This window comes from Miscanthus floridulus, chromosome 2 (genome assembly GCF_019320115.1).
Source record: "Miscanthus floridulus cultivar M001 chromosome 2, ASM1932011v1, whole genome shotgun sequence".
NCBI classification, from domain to species: Eukaryota; Viridiplantae; Streptophyta; class Magnoliopsida; order Poales; family Poaceae; genus Miscanthus; species Miscanthus floridulus.
The window spans coordinates 170,475,606-170,492,951 of NC_089581.1; the positions used below are offsets into that span (position 1 = coordinate 170,475,606).

The window sequence follows — 17,346 nt, forward strand, 5'->3', positions numbered from 1 at the left end:
TATATATGAAATGTGTTTATATTTATATTTATATATGAAATATGCAATGTGATGCGTTTAAATAGCTTACAGTTACAGTGTCTATTTTTAATGAGGATGCCCTTACGCCATAAATCATTTTTTGTCTTGCATTTTATGCTTGGCATTAGGAATTGGATCTTTGAAACACATCGTTTATCGTCCCGTGTATGTTACTAAGTATAATGTTAATGATCGGTCACTCATGTTTAGCCATTATTCAGGCAAAACAGCCAATTAAATGAAAAATGATATAATGTCTTAACAAAATTTAGTTCTAGATATAGAAGAGTTGATGGCTACGAAAAACATCCTAATAAAACTATCTAATGGATAGTCAAAACTCAAAAGCTATGAAGAGCATAGACTCAGCATGGACTAAAACAGCTAGCTTTAGTTAGTTTTAAATAGCGTGCACTATCTCCATCCATGAATGCAAAATAAAGGTTCCAAAACAATGGAAACAAAAAAGAGAATACAGGTTAGAGAGTGTCTCTCCACTCTAACTCCTAATACAAAGGTCCAAAGCGGGCTAAAAAGTTAGTGAGTATCGAGCAAAAGTTACTATCCAATAGATGTCACTAATTTTTACATCCCGGGCTGACACTTTTGCTTCTTTGATCCCATCATTCTGTACTCATTGTAGAAAATTGCTCCTGTTTTTCGCCACTACAAATCATGAGAGATTTCTTTCACATCGCAAGGTAGAGTAACTTTCGCTGTATTTTGTCAAATAAAGCAATAGTTGCATTTGCATACTCCTTCGTCACTCTGCAGAACCACTTTTCATGGTGATTTGGAGGCTAATTGCCGGGATTGAAGGTTAGAACTATACAACATGTCGTGTTGGGGTGTTGTAAGCTCTCTCACGGCTAGTAGGCCGTCGTCTACTCCTCTAGCTCTAAGAAAAATGTATCCACGAGAATTTACGTTTAGGTCACTCACTATAAATCCATAGATCCGAAGCAATTAGTCAACTATTATAACATAAAGAAGTATGACAAGTAAGTTGAATATTTTTTATTGAAAAATGTTGGAAACCGTTGCAATGTTTAGACCACTATGTAATACCACATATAGTTTTCTTATTATTCATGAGTGTCACAATCTTCTACGGAGTATAAACAAACTATCTTATTTGACTATATAAAATTGAAAACTACAAGAGAAAACACGAAAATATACGGAGAGGAATTTCTCAAAAATGGGGGGGAAAAATCCTGTGAAATCAAACCATTCCTAACACCAGCCCGACCCCCGCACAGTAAGCAGAGGGTGTAGTAGGCAGTGCCACCTCCCGGCTCCCGCGGCTGAGTGCTGACGGCAGGGCAGACAAGGCCAGGCCCGCGCGCTGCCTGCTCGGCCCAGAGGCTAGAGCTCGGCGCCGAAGAGGTGCCCGTCGAACAAGTGCCCGGTGTTTCTAAGGCGTAGGCGGCGCAGCTCGACGTGCCGGAGGACGCCAACGACAACGAGCGACGTCTCGACGAGGCTACGACTACGAGTGCTCGTCCGCTCGGAGCGTTGAGCTGAAGGTGAGGTCACTAGGAACTTGGATCATGCACGCCCTCGCCCTGCACCTGTTTGTTGTTTTGCTCCAGTGAAAAATCGTATTGCTGATTACTATGCCTCGAAGCCGAACCTGTCAGGCTAGGATCGGTCCTATATTCGCATGTCTTGCCATCAATCCATCATAGAACGGTAGAACTTGCTTCGATCATGACCCGCTATTGCACATGGGGAAGCTCTTGATGGGTTCTCTTCTCTGCGAACACCGGCAGGTCTAAGAGGGTGGGGGTTCAGTAACCAAATAACGATAAAGATAACGTGATGGTGGTGATAAAATTAGACCACCAAACCAATAACTACTATAACCTGTAACTCCTTAATCACAAAGAGGAAATAAAGCGTGTGTTTTTCGTTTCACTCCCAGGAACATATATATCTACATTACTCAACATGCATAGATCATGAGCTGCACAATACTAGGTTACAAACACTGGTAAGCAAGCTTCCTTTGTGGGTAACAAACATTGCAGATTGCACAGACTTGCCCACATCTGAAATGTCGGGGAAATCGCTATGCCAGGGCTGGATCTGGATACACACCTAAACCGGCCTACAGAGATATATACTAACTTTCTGCTCAACAAAACTGCTGTCTCCATGGATTAATTAAACAATCAAGAAATCATCTGCAGATCAAGAACACTAGCTAGCTACTATATTATCACACAATGTAGTAAGTACGTGGCACTTGTGTTTTCCTGAGCTGTGCGTGAACTGTGAAGTGATCACTTCAAGTACCTTCAAGTGTCATCGCCACACTGTCACTAGGGGTCTCATCCAGCTGCTGAAGAGGCTCCAAAGTCGCGACGATGTCACGCATTAGCGGCCTAGCCTTAGGGTTGCGGCTAAGGCAATGGTATGCCAGCATCGCCGTCTTCTGCACCGCCTTTACTGGGTAGTCCTCGGAAAGCCTTGGGTCTACTATGCCAAGTACCTTCTTCTGTGTCAACAACGGGAATGCCCAGTCTGCCAAGTGCCAACATCTGCTCCCTGACTGGTCGGGACTTGTTGAGTGACTTCCGGCCTGTGAGGAGCTCCAGTAGTACAACACCATAGCTGTAGACATCGCTCATCGCCGTTAGATGCCCTGGAGTTGAAAAAGAACAACACATTGGTTATCAGTCTAGTACTGGAATTTCTGGAACCACATGCCTAGCCAATTCTGAAGTGCCAAATCCCTTTGCTTATGTAAAGTTCCGTCTCAGGTTTCACCACAAGGCCCAGAGTAAGCAGTTGCATTGCTCTTGAGTTAGGTACACAGTTTGATCTGTGAGGATTACGTTACCTGTCATAATGTACTCTGGGGCAGCATAACCGTAGGTACCCATAATACGAGTTGAAACATGGGACTTATCGCCAACTGGTCCATCTTTTGCAAGCCCAAAGTCAGATAGTTTTGCATTATATTCCTGTAGTTTTTTTGGGTATCAAAGAAGATTCTGATAAGCAAGAAACCACTGTTTCCCATGCCCATAACAAAATGAATGACAGTATCATACTATGAGTGAATTTTCCTTTGTTTCCTGCATTTTAGTTTACAGCAGCTGACATTCAAGTATAACAACATAAAACAAATAAGTTACCTCATCTAGCAATATGTTTGATGTCTTATAGTCCCGATAGATGACTGGCTTCTCAGCTTCATGCAAAAAAGCAAGTCCTTTTGCAGCACCGAGCGCAATTTTCATTCTGGTCGACCACGGAAGTGGCACCATAACCCCTGCATTATGAATACAAATACTTCAATGATATGATAAAATACATTGGTGGATCTTAAATGAACAAATAATAATGCATAACTGACCACATAGGTCATGCAGAAATTGATAATGTTGCCACTCATGCAATGCAGAGACACAGTTTTTTCTTTAATCAGGATAGGACTGAGGAACAGGTTTATGCTCGTTTTCGATTGATTCTTTTCAGTTATGAGTATGAGAATTTGCATGAATGCCATGTGTGGATATACCATAGTCAGTGTTATGACAAGAAACTTTAGAAAACCAAGCAACAATCTGTCAAGAATGGGAAAAGAATTACTTGAAAACAAATGAGACTCCACACTTCCTAGGGGCATGAACTCGTAAACAAGAACCCTGTGGTCATCTTCACAACAATAGCCGATCAACTTCACTAAATTTGGGTGAGAGAGCTGTCCAAGAAATATAACCTCAGCCTGCAAACATGGACAAAAACTTCATCTGAAAACAGCAAAGCAAAGCATGCCAAAAGGAAATGAAGATAACAACTGAAAAGAAACATGCTTTCATCATTATAATATTCAGAAATAGTAGGTTAATCACCAGCCACTCCCTATGGCCCTGGAAGCTATTGTCACCATCATGGACCTTAACAGCAACTCTCAGGGGCTCTTCTATCTCTAACCCTTCACGGAGATCCTTGGTAATGAAACCTTTGTAGACTCTGCCAAATCCACCACCCCCTACTAATGAATCTTGCCTGAAATTTTTGGTAATTCTCTTGAGCTTCTCAAATGTGAATGCTATCAAAGGATTGCGGGCTGTATCCTTTCTCAGCGCCTCCACTTCTTTCGGGTTGGACGGTAGCTGGCAGTCCTCCTTTTCAGTTCTCTCCGATGGGCTCTGAATTTTGGGAGATTCTGCAGAAAACAAATAGGGAAGTCAAATATGGAGACTGAAATACAGGATGCAGATGATTCAGCAACTTTCTAAAATCAGTTACCAAAAGATGAACAAGAATTTTGTATACAACAACAACAACAACAAAGCCTTTAAGTCTCAAACAAGTTGGGTTAGGCTAGAGTTGAAACCCAGCAGAAGCAATCAAGGTTCAGGCACGTGAATAGCTGTCTTCCCAGCACTCCTATCTAAGGCTAAGCCTTTGGGTATATTCCATCCTTTCAAGTCTCCTTTTATTGCCTCTACCCAAGTCAACTTCAGTCTTCCTCTGCCTCTCTTCACGTTACTATCCTGGCTTAGGATTCCACTGCGCACCGGTGCCTCTGGAGGTCTCCGTTGGACATGTCCAAACCATCTCAACCGGTGTTGGATAAGCTTTTCTTCAATTGGTGCTACCCCTAATCTATCACGTATATCATCGTTCCGAACTCGATCCCTTCTTGTATGACCGCAAATCCAATGCAACATACGCATTTCCGCGACATTTATCTATTGAACATGTCGTCTTTTCGTAGGCCAACATTCTGCACTATACAATATAGCAGGTCTAATCGCCGTCCTATAAAACTTATCTTTTAACTTCTGTTATACCCTTTTGTCACATAGGACACCAGATGCTTGCCGCCACTTCATCCACCATGCTTTGATTCTATGGCTAACATCTTCATCAATATCCCCATCTCTCTGCAGCATTGATCCTAAATATCGAAAGGTATCCCTAGACACTACTTGACCTTCCAAACTAATATCTTCCTCCTCCCGAGTAGTAGTGCCGAAGTCGCATCTCATATACTTAGTTTTAGTTCTACTGAGTCTAAAACCTTTGGACTCCAAAGTCTCCTGCCATAACTCCAGTTTCTGATTCACTCCTGTCCGGCTTTCATCAACTAGCACTACATCGTCCGCGAAAAGCATACACAAGGGATGTCCCCTTGTATGTCCCTTGTGACCTCATCCATCACTAAGGCAAACAAATAAGGGCTCAAAGCTGACCCTTGATGTAGTCCTATCCTAATCGGGAAGTCATCCGTGTCTCCATCACTTGTTCGAACTCTAATCACAACATTATTGTACATGCCCTTAATGAGTCCGACGTACTTCGTTGGGACTTTATGTTTGTCCAAAGCCCACCACATAACATTCCTTGGTATTTTATCATAAGCCTTCTCCAAGTCGATAAAAACCATGTGTAGGTCCTTCTTCTTCTCCCTGTACCGCTCCATAACTTGTCTTATTAAGAAAATGGCTTCCATGGTTGACCTTCCGGGCATGAACAAGAATTTTGTATGGCAGAACAAAAGTATCTGACCATTACATGGAATAGCCATAAAATCAACTGTCAAGGTTAGAAAAAAAGAATCATTGGATTGGATCAGATTAAACATTAGGACTGATTTTTTGTGAAGGAAATATTCAGTACTGAAATAGCTGTAATTGGATTAAATAAGAGCAGGGAACATCTATCAAGATGAGAGAACATTCTCTCTCTCTCTAAAAAAAGCAGCAGTTTCATTAATGCCTAAATTGAGGGGATCAAACAAATATCTGAAACTTCTGCATATTACAGCTGCAGTTACATAATCACAGATATCAAACCAAAGTTATAATAGTGGTACCTGATTTGGTTGCATTGGAAGAAACCCTGTTAAAGTATGGATTCCCCTTAAACCAGCAATTACCCATAGTGCACGACTCCTAAAGAAGAAACTCTGTCTGGCACTCTGTCTCACCAAGAACACCAAGAACAGAAAAGGAGGCAAAAGAGTGCTTGTAGTTAAGCTGATGGGTTGATGGCAAAAGAGTGCTTGTAGTTAAGCTAATGGGTTGATGGTTTGCTTATTTAGCAACGGATGAGCACCAAAAAAACAAGAACGGTACCAATATATAATCCCAGACCTATGAATCGCTCTCAGGAACCAAACCAAGAACAGGCCCTCCTGAAGATCAGCCCTAGTTGTCAGCATGAAACCAAGGAAGAAGGAAAGAACTCTGGTGCGAGACAAGGTCCAAATTTTTATTCTCCTGAAAGCTACAGAGAAGGCACAAGCACAAAGGAAAGCCTCAAACGAAACATCCCTTTCTCTATTGAATGGAAACAAAACGCCAAGGTGGAAAAGAAACGGAACAGCTCAGTGCTGGTAGTCCGTTTCCTCTATATGGATCCTTATATGGATGGCATAAATATTGCATTTAAGAAGCGTACGGAAAGGTTTCTCTTTTTGTGCATTTATTTATATTTTCTTCTATGCATTTCTGGTGGTTTGGCTTGTGGAGAAGAAAAAGGGGATGGGAAATGCAGCGACCAGACATCACGTAAAGGCCCCAGAGCACCAAGACGAGGGTGCACTCCAGTTTTAGTGGGGCAATGGGGATTGCCGTTGTGGCTATCTCTGTCTCTCTCCGCTCCCCTGCAATCATCCTAGATTCCACTGTCTTGGCGCTGAGGGCTGAGGGCTGAGGCCCTTGACCTTGGTTGCTTTGCCCTCACTCCTTTCCGAATTGCTTTCTGGGCTGTGGTTGGGACTTGCAAGGAATGCACTCATCTAGCGCCATCTGCTTGATCTTTCAGGGGATATGAAATGATGGGGTTTCTTGGTGGAGCGGCGGCGGTGGTGGTGCCCATCTCACCCCCACTAACCAATAACCGTAGCCACAGGTGAGACTAATCACTGCACTAATTATATCTCCCCATTTCCTTGCTCCAAGGAATTTTCTAATCTTCTCGTGGAATTTGCTTTCTTTCCCGTGTGATGATGACAACCTTTACTGCTGCGCAAGTGGATGTCTGGATCACGCAGCCAGTTTTGCTATCTCCTCCTACGAATTTTCTCCAGGGGAAATGTCGCAATCCTCGCAGAGTTGTGTTGCAGTGGGAATTGGCTTGGACGACTCACTCGGCGTTGCTTTTTGGCCGCTCTTTTGGCTTGGGCGGGCTTGGGAGTGAGGGCGAGACCTGGACCAGTGCCAGTCTTCCAAATTCAGCGCCCACCAGGCACCACCAACCATTACGGCAGTGTTCAGCTGGGAAAAAAGTCGGTTTGTTCGGCTTTTTTTTTTTTTTTTTTTCAGCCGGAGCAGTATTTTTCTCTTGCGACATTCCAGCCGAACATTTGTTCCTTCCCACTGCATTTGGTCTGAAATGTTTCCGCTCTGTCTAAGCTGGGCGTGTCAACATCACTGTCTTTTTCCTAGCCAATTGCCATGCATAGGTTTGGTTGATCTCATTAATTAAGGTCAACAAAGGTGTACGGCTTTGGATTACTTACGTTTGCGCTTTCGTCTGGGCTACAAATTATAACACAAAGGGCCCATCACTGGAGACAGTAACAGTTATGCTGTTTCGACATGTGAGGGATATAGTTGCAGAAACATCCCGTTTCAGTAGTAGCTAGTGATCCTGCATTTTCGTGGGGAGGTGGCTGGCGTTTATGTCCCCTGGAGGTTCAGCAGCATAGCGTGAACTACTTGTTTCCATGAACATAAATAATTTCTCATTGCATTCCCTGTCAAACTGTAATATTGGCAAACAAATGAGCATGTCGATAGGTGTGCACAACATGCTTGGGGATAACCTTGTGCGATCACCACACGTTCGATTGATTGCTTGTGTGACTTTGTGGTGTTAGTGCTAGGTTTGCATATACACCTTTGGGCCGCTCAGTTTTGTGTTCACCAGGGCCGGGGGGGGGGGGGGGGGGGGGGGGGGGGGGCTTAAATTCTCGGTGATGGGGCTGTGTGTGGATTTGTGAGATCCAGCTAGTAAAATCTATCATGCTGTCCATTTTATGGCTGTGTGTGGTGTGTGAGATCCAGCTAGTAAAATCTATCATGCTGTCCATTTTATGTTTTTCCTAACTACGTCGGCATCAGTAGCTCTGACTGTCTGACATATAAACTCTGCCTGTATTTGGATTTTGTATGGCTGCATGAACCCTGAGGGTGCCGACAGATTTTGTCCGTGATTGGTGCTAAAAGAAGCTATTTGAGTAGATTGAACCGTTTCATAACACTTGGTGATGTTTTGATGGGTTAGAATCTTGCCCTTAGTAGGTCGTTTTTGTCATTTTATCAAAACAGCACACTTTGGGTTTTATTTTCCTATGCTTAAAAGCTACAGGCCTTTACAAGCCACATTCTTTTTACTCCTGCATTTTGATAGTAACAAGTCAAAGAAACAGGCTCCACCTGGGTTTCCATTAGTTGTCTGATCCTAGAAAGCCCTAAAGGTAACTTCATTTGTTGGCTGCACTAGAAAAGATCATTGTCTAGATTCTCCTACAAGGCAGCTTGCACAAGTAGTGTTTGTGAAACTTGTCATTTGGGAATTACAATCCTATTCATTTAGCTCTAGTTGTTTAGTATGAACTCTGATGGTACTGTGTTTCTTTTTGTTGTCCTGATCCTGATTATAACCTACAGCCTAGGTCATGCCTTTATCATTTTTTCTTCCTTTTTTTTCTTGAACATGCAGGAGAGTTGCGTATCATCATTATATTGAGAAGAAAAGAGAAGAGGTTAGAACCCATACAATACCCATGCTCACACAAAACAGAACAGATTGTACCTAGTTGCCAGTTGCCACTTAAGTAAACACAACCTGACCTCGATCAGCATTCTTCTTCCTTTTTGCTCCTACTACATCCCTTCTGTCAATGTTTAGACAACTTACTGACATGGAATCCAATTTCAGTTAATAGTTTCTACCTTGTAAGCTCGGGGCACACTCTTACTTTTCAAGTTTGGTGTTTTGCTGATTTTTTTTAGGATTCAAGGGCATCACCCCATGTCCGTTGCATTGCATCAGCACAGTACTTATAAGAGTTTAGATTAAAGTGGTTACAAGACGTTAAAAGTTTGACTCGAAACAACAAGCTCCAGCCCTCTGAAGCCAGCTTAACAGATCATGACTTACAGATCTGTTGGTTAATACAAATTATAGCAGCAAGATTTAAGGGGTTGATTGCAGTGTAGTTTGTAGTCTCTGTTGGTTAGCTTCTGGGTTGGTCTGATAATAACACCTCTCTCTCTCTCTCTCTTGTTTCTGTTGGTTGCTTATTTTATTTTTAGGGACCAGCTGGGGCAAGGAGCCTGCCTGAACATAAACTATTTCGTTGAGACCAAGAAAGAAGGGTCGGCGAGATTGTTTTTTTTTCTTCTTCTGATTGGATCTGTAAAAACTTATTTTCTTCCATGTTCAGGGTCAAGTGCCAAAACATGTTTATTCTCAAAGAAACACATGCGACTCTCTTGTTTATTCTCAAAGAAAATATGTGCATGGTCAAGTGCCGAAACATGTTCAGTTGAGTTTCCCCCCTTTCCTCAAAAGGTAATAGTTTGTAGGCTTTCATCTGAAATATCGAATTCAGGAGAGTTTACTTTCTGAAATACACAATGGTCATCGACTTGAAAAACTGTTATGTTGATCTGTGGTTCTGTAGGGTTGTATAGAATCTTACTGTCTGCTTATCTTGAACATTTCAGTCTAATGGTTCACAAAACTTGTGACAGTCATATGTTTATCATTAACCAAAGTTCTGTACTTTTCTTATATTATAGTCAAAACTCAAAACATTTTCAGGAAAACTCCAAATTATATTCCCCTTTGTGTTTATCTATTATGATATCCTGTGTAGAACTTTGACAAGTCTGTTTCAGAAGGCTTTTGGATAGATAAATCTAGCATGTTCAGGAAACCAAATGCTACCAAGGATCATGCTACCATCCTGATTATGTGTGAAAACACATACACAAGCAAAACGGTGTTCCATTTCTATATTTTTCAGTAGACAAAATACATACTGCAATATCATCCAAGGGGTGCCTTATTTTTGGCAACAATGCTCTGCTTCATGATGGGTTCCGAAAGACAGTTTAAAAGAACTAAGGAGTTCATGTTGTCATAAAAGGGAAATTTTGTGTACTGGGAATCCTTGTGCAGCAGATAAGGAGGTGTTGTTGCCTGTTTGGTATTCATGCAACCATGAACGGAAACTTGTGTAACACCAAAGCCATGCAAATCCTTGTGGGGGGCATATAAGGCGGTATAATTGTCTGTTGGGTCTTCAGGAACTCAACAAAAGGTACATTTGCCATTATCAATCCATCCTCAGATGTATCTGCTTTGTTATTGTTCTGTGCCTCCCATGAAGCCAAAAGAACATTTTGTATATGGAGCCTTGGAGGGCGCACAAGTATTCCTTCAGTTGGATTGACCATAATTGACATGCATGGATATGATGCAGCCATTGAACATGTCAACATGGATAACCAAACACATGTGAGAACCGTTCTTTTTTTCCCTATATGTTGCATCGAATGATGCAAATTTCATGTAATAATGCATCTAAAAGATGAAAAGATTGACGGTCGGTGAAGCATGCTGGTAGATCTTTTTGGTGAAGTGAACAAATATGATGAACCAAACTAACGCCAAGGGTGTGTTTGTTAAGACTCATACTGTTTGTTCGACGCTTTTTTTACCTACAATGACACTGAAGAGTTGCCTCCGGATATGGTTTTTATCTGTGTTTTATTGATACATAGTAAACTCAGGTTTCCTTTTTCGTTTGCATCTCTTTTGTATTACTGTCCATGCTCACTAAGAATTAGTGGTTCCAGTAAGCCACGGGTGTTCATTATTTCTGAGATTGCATTGCTTTTGATTCACCAGATGTATAATGCTTGCACGGAGTCTAATAGTTACCAGCAGCAACATGCACAGTAAACATTCCTGTTTCATCACATAAGCTTCACTTTTTTTTGAATCCTACTGTTGCTTAAACATGATTGGCAAGAGACAAGAAAAGCCCTTAATTTCATGAAACGCTGCTGAATAGTCACTGTTTTTTTTTTTTGTTTTACAGAAGTATAGTCAGTTAGTCACTGCAGTTTGCTATAACCTGTGTGTTTGGTATAATGTTTGTCTTGTCGCTAAATTGGATCCTGATTCCTGAAGGTATAATGATATGAGCACATATGTTATCTTCATAACTCAACACTTGCCCATACCTTGGATTCTTTGGAAGTCTGGACCTTTAGCCTTGGAGCTTAGCCTTTTAGTTAGTTAAACTAAAAGCTTAGGTTAGCCTTTAGAGAATTTCAAAAGCTACAACATTCAGACTTGACTATAGACTCTAGCTGGATCTTGCCTCTTTTGTGTAGGAAGTAAACAAAAACATTAGATCAGATGATTAAAACACGAGGGTGAGAAGGTTAGGTCGCTACGAACCAGATTAGATCTGTTAGTTATCTTACACACTGTACAGTAGCTAGACCCTGTACTTAACTCGATAGGCCTAATCATCGCATCAGTGATCTATGGACTAGATCACTAGATGAATAAGGCAGTGGGCATGATGGAGCCATGGAGGGCTGTCAGAGCCAATTGTAGCTTTTGCAAAGCTTGCCTTGCAAGCACCCTACAGCACGGCAAGAACACATGCCCCCACAGAATCATATGCTATGTCCTTTGTCTATCTCCCTATATATACCCCTGCCATTCCAGTAAATCCATCATGTAAAGACAATGGCAGTTTTTCTGCTGCTGCTTGTTGTTTTCTCTCTTACCTTTGCAATTTATCCCATCCAAACTACTCCAGCATCTCATGCAGAAGTACTATTTTTCATAGAGTTCTCAGTCCTTTTTATCTTTTGATCAAATCATGTGTTCACATTATGTATTCTGTATTTCTGTTGCCTTGCAGGTTCACATTGTGTACTTGGGCCACAACAATGGCCTCAGTCCTTCTCTAACTACACATTCTCATCTGCAACTTCTGTCGAGAGTCTTTACAAAGTAATTGTTTCTCTTTTCTCCTGCTGTAGTTGGTGTACAAATTAAGGGAACTACCAAAATACATGTGGAGCTTCTAGTAAATTTGATTTAATATAGACGTTGTGCATAAACTTCATACTTTGTTAAACAGTTCTAATCTATAATTTTCCTCAGTCAATATACTGATGTGTTGCTGGATAAACAAACACTTCAATCAATAAAATATAAAAGAATAATGCAAGTTAAGCTATTTCTGCAAATTTTATCGTGACCGTTACATTTGTTTACTGCTTTAGACTATTATGATCATCACCTCATTTAATTTAGACACACGTAGTCTGATTGGTATTTTTTTTTATTAAAGACACTTATGCACTCGACATTTCAGGCCAGATGAAGCAAGGGAAGCTATTCTGTACAGCTACAGCTGTGGATTCTCTGGTTTTGCTGCATTGCTCAATTCAACACAGGCTGCCACATTGTCTGGTAAGGAGTTATTTGTCAGAACATACATGCATCTACCTCGTAATGCACAGTTCACTGTTGACGTGCACTTGCAAGAAAGCTCATGATCACCACAAAGCAGGAACCGAAGGGGTCGTATCAGTATTCAGGAGTCGGATGCTGGAGATCCATACAACAAGGAGCTGGGATTTCATGGGCCTCCGCCTGCACATGCAAATGGAACAATCGTCCGAAAGGCATTTGAAATTTGGAGACGATGTGATCGTCGGTGTCCTTGATACTGGTATTTATTCATGCCCCTGCAGCGCTGCAAATCTTGTATTTGCAGGGTTTTATTTTCCTAGAAAAACGAAATCATATTTTTCCTGCACTTTGTTGATAACAACCTGGAAAAAATGGTTTCCAAATATTCATCCAGAAAGTTGCTGGAGATAAATTAGATAATTGAGTGGTGATCCCTCTCACACCTGCATAGAATTGAGCAACCTTGACATGAAAGATAGAATGATTAGTATGATCCCAGCACAGCATGCCCTGTGCAAAGATGAAATTCATATTTTTGTAGCACTCATTCGTGTTAGTTGTTGCAAAGTGTGGTCCTTGACATTCCACTTGGATGCTTTGAGAAACATTTGAGCTTTTCATGTGCCCTCAGGAGTGTGGCCTGAATCCGAGAGCTTCAGGGATGCCCCCCACTACGGCCCCATCCCGTCGTCATGGAAGGGCACGTGCGTGAAAGGCGAGGAGTTCGACCAGGCCACCGCGTGCAACCACAAGCTCATCGGCGCGCGCTACTACCTCACCGGTTTCGAGCACGAGCTCGGCCCGCTGAACACCAGCGACGGGTCGGAGTACCGGTCGCCGCGCGACCGCGTCGGGCACGGCACGCACACGGCGTCCACGGCCGTCGGGAGCGTGGCGCCCAACGCCAGCTACTTCGGCCTGGGCCGCGGCACCGCCCGCGGGGGGGCGCCCAGGGCGCGGCTCGCGGTGTACAAGGTGTGCTGGTACAAGGACCTGACGGGGCGGTGCAGCGACGCCGACATCCTGGCTGCGTTCGACGACGCGCTGTGCGACGGCGTGCACGTGGTGTCGGCGTCCCTGGGGTCGCCGCCGCCGCTCATGCCGCTGCTGTCGACGAGCACCGAGATCGGGGCGTTCCACGCGATGCAGCGCGGCGTCGTGGCGGTGTTCTCAGCCGGGAACGACGGGCCGGACGCTTCCATGGTGCAGAACGTGTCGCCGTGGGGGCTCACCGTCGCCGCCAGCACCATCGACAGGAGGTTCCCGACGGTGATCACGCTCGGGAACAACGCCTCCATCGTGGTGGGTTTCTTTCTGCTCCTACGTACGTACGTACTCGTGCCGATGGATTGATCATATGGCGTGCTTGGCGTACGTGGTTGCGCAGGGGGAGAGCTTCCTTGTGAAAGCCATGAATAATGATCTGGTAGATAGCGGCAGCGTCTTCGCCGATGGGTAATCCGTAATCTCTCTCACACACTCTCTGATAGGCTGCTCGTATCTGACCATCTTTTTTTTCTGCATTTTGTGGACGAAGGACGTGCACATTCGATCAGCTGATCAACAGCACGGCGGCATCGGGGAAGATCGTGCTGTGCTTCGCCACGGTGGGAACGGTGTCCAGCGACGGAGCGGCGCTGGCGGTGTACGCCGGGAAGGGTGCCGGCGTGATCTTCGCTGACACCATAAGCCGGAAATCGAGCCAGGACAGCTTCTGGCCCACGGTCCACGTGGACCTGTACCAGGGCACCCAGATCCTCTACTACATCCTCGACTCCAGGTGCGTGGGTGAAGAACTCATCAGCTCAACCATGGACCAAGCAAACCCGCTTTCTAAATTCTAACCAAGCACGACCCCTGCGGTCGCAGCAATCCGACGGTGCACATATCTCCGAGCAAGACGGTCGTCGGCGAAACGCCGGCGCCGGCCGTGGCGTACTTCTCTTCCAGAGGGCCGAGCTCCATCTCTCCAAAGATCCTCAAGGTACTCGCTAGCCGCGCATGAACAGCACCTGAGCAAGAGCAAATGTGGCCCGGTCTGGCTGTCGGTAATGGGCTCAGCCCATTGCAGATTATTCTTACGCTGGTGCGTCGTGATCATGGCAGCCCGATGTGACCGCCCCCGGAGTGAACATACTTGCGGCATGGCCGCCCAAGTCGTCGCCGACGGTAATCCCCTTGGACAAGCGCTCGACGGAGTGGAACTTCGACTCCGGAACGTCCATGTCGTGCCCGCACGTCTCCGGCATCGCCGCGGTCATCAAGTCCGTGCATCCGACCTGGTCGCCGGCGGCCGTCAAGTCCGCCCTCATGACCACAGGTATAGCTTCAGACTTTCAGTCATCGAGTAAGTTCTGTATCAGGAATTTGCCGTCTCTAAATCCTATGTCCTCGTATGTGCTCCGGCTCCGGTGCAGCGTACATGTACGACGACACGTCGGACATGATGCAAGCCGGCGGGACGCTGAAGGCGGCGGACGCCTTCGACGTGGGCGCGGGGCACGTGGACCCGCTGCGCGCGCTGGACCCCGGGCTGGTCTACGACGCGGGCGCGCGCGACCACGTGTTGTTCCTCTGCAGCCTGGGCTACACGGAGGCCGCGATCCGGAACATGGTGCTCCCTTGCCCGGCGCTGGACACGAGCTGCCCCGCTGCCGGCGGCGGCGGCGCGTCGGCGCCGGCCCACGCGGACCTCAACTACCCGGCCATCGTGCTCCCGGACCTGGGCGGCACGGTGACGGTGAAGCGGACGGTGACCAACGTGGGCGCGAACCGGGACGCCGTGTACCGCGTCTCCGTGGCCAGCCCACAGGGCGCACGCGCCGAGGTGTGGCCGCGGGAGCTGGCCTTCTCCTCGCGCCACGGCGGCGGCGGCGAACAGGCCTCCTACTACGTGACCGTCACCCCCGCGAAGCTGTCCCGCGGCCGGTTCGACTTCGGTGAGGTGGTGTGGTCCGACGGCTTCCACCGCGTCCGCACGCCGCTCGTCGTCAGGGTGACCAACCTGCTGGACGACGGCGTCCAGGTCCAGACCGCCAACGCCACGGGAGACGTGCACGGCGCCGACGGTTCCCAGGCCGCCGCCGCCGCCTAGCCTCCCTAGCTGCCAGCTGCCTCCGGTTCTTGGCATGCGGCTCACGGTCTGAGGAGCCTGTCACTGTCAGATTTCAGATATTTCGCGCGTGGGTAGCTGTGTGGACTACGCTTCGTACCGAGACTTTTCGCGTCCATTTCTTGGGATCCTCTCGTATTGTGTATTGGTATTTGTCTTTTGATGAAAAGATGGTTGTGTAGTACTGGTACTGGTAGTAGTGTGTGTGAGCGTGGCATTGGTCAAGGCAGAACTACTGCCACGGAATTCCATGGCGTCCCCGCTGTCAGTGGACCGATACTTGTGCAGCGTGTGCAGGAGCCCAGTCAGAGCCATCATGCCCGGATTTTTGTATGACAGTGGTTTGATGATTCACCTTGAGGTTTTGGGGCATCGATTGGGATTTGTGCTCCTTCTGAGACCTCAGTTTGGGGACGCCAGGAGGAAGGGAATTTGTGCAAGGCACGGCAAAGCCATACTAGGTCATACATAGCCAACCCGAGCAACTCCATCACTCTCAGTTTGTGCAACTTTCAGTGTTTTCAGCACGGAACACACTCCTACTCACCACTGCTAGAACAATACTACTAGTAGTGTTAGGTAAGATCATGCTAAATTGACTGTAGAAAGCCTTGTAACTGGGGGCAATTTCCAGCTCCGGATAGACTACGCCCAAAACGGGTAGGATGGATGCAGCATACCAGATCCAATCATGAATCATCCATGGAGATGGAGGAATATGAATCTCTAGTCCTTGTCAGGAACGACCACTCTGACGCTGACTCCCTGTGAGGTGGCACTAGACGAGCGGTGATGTGTGCGCATCCTTCGCCACTTTTCTAAAGCCGCGGTGATAGGTGATACTTCCACGGCAAAAGAATATAATTATGAAAATTATGTCAGTCAAATTTACTTAAGTTTGACTAAGTTTATAGTAAATAGTATTAGCATTTATGTCTTCAAATAATTTTATTATAAAAATATATTCTATGGCTAATCTAATGATACTTATTTTGTATAAAAATGTTAATACTTTTTTATATAAATATCCTATCAAAGCTCAAACTGTTTGATTTTTTGGAAAACGAGAATTGCATTCTTTCGTGAACGGAGGGAGTACATCCAAAACAAAAGGCTATATATTCTAATATAATAAGAAGAGTACTATATATATGTGTGTGTTATTTTGTACCCAGCTATATATATTCTAATATATATATATATATATATATATATATATATATATATATATATATATATATATATATATATTCACTAATCACTCGCTCACTCATCCGGCGTCAATAAAATATTCGCGCTCGAAAGCGACGTCTCGCCATACTTGCAGAGGCCTCGTGCCTCGAATAGTAAAGTGGTTGAGCCACCCTCGTGCACTATTCATAATCCGAATTTGAATAGTAACCGTGAATTTGAATAGTGAATTTAAATTTGAATAGTGTTGTGAATAGTAACTCGAGATCTCAGAATTCGAATTTCGAATCCGTTCGAGTTCTCGATAGAAGGTACCCCCGATCCATCTGGTATATATATATATATATATATATATATATATATATATATATATATATATATATATATATATATATACTACCTGTAGCCGGGTACAAAATAACTTATTCTGTAGCCACTTTGAGTTACGATAATTACTATGTTAATTTACGAGATTATAATAACTTCTTGCTAAGTGGTTTACTATAACGTTATGGTAAATATTCACATGTGTTATA

General features: G+C 44.7%; 1 protein-coding gene and 1 pseudogene across 3 annotated transcripts; one reads left to right on the plus strand and one right to left on the minus strand.

Annotated features, from left to right (window-relative positions):
* The first annotated feature begins 1,279 nt into the window (after window positions 1–1,279).
* LOC136535679 (subtilisin-like protease SBT3.18) lies at window positions 1,280–15,801 on the plus strand. 3 transcript variants are annotated; one of them, XM_066528040.1, is made up of 12 exons: window positions 1,280–1,550; window positions 6,814–6,900; window positions 10,394–10,521; window positions 11,948–12,039; window positions 12,407–12,504; window positions 12,605–12,766; window positions 13,139–13,809; window positions 13,895–13,962; window positions 14,045–14,287; window positions 14,377–14,491; window positions 14,614–14,827; window positions 14,925–15,801. In XM_066528040.1, the coding sequence occupies exons 3-12, from the start codon at window positions 10,468–10,470 to the stop codon at window positions 15,599–15,601; spliced, it is 2,394 nt and encodes a 797-aa protein (XP_066384137.1). In that variant the 5' UTR covers window positions 1,280–1,550; window positions 6,814–6,900; window positions 10,394–10,467; the 3' UTR covers window positions 15,602–15,801. The 3 variants fall into 3 exon arrangements, with proteins under 3 accessions (XP_066384137.1, XP_066384136.1, XP_066384134.1); XM_066528039.1 differs by lacking the exons at window positions 1,280–1,550; window positions 6,814–6,900 and adding an exon at window positions 8,017–10,324 and having other exon boundaries at window positions 10,419–10,521; XM_066528037.1 differs by lacking the exons at window positions 1,280–1,550; window positions 6,814–6,900; window positions 10,394–10,521 and adding an exon at window positions 11,755–11,856.
* LOC136535681 (probable serine/threonine-protein kinase PBL16) lies at window positions 1,943–6,370 on the minus strand (annotated as a pseudogene).
* Window positions 15,802–17,346: the final 1,545 nt, after the last annotated feature.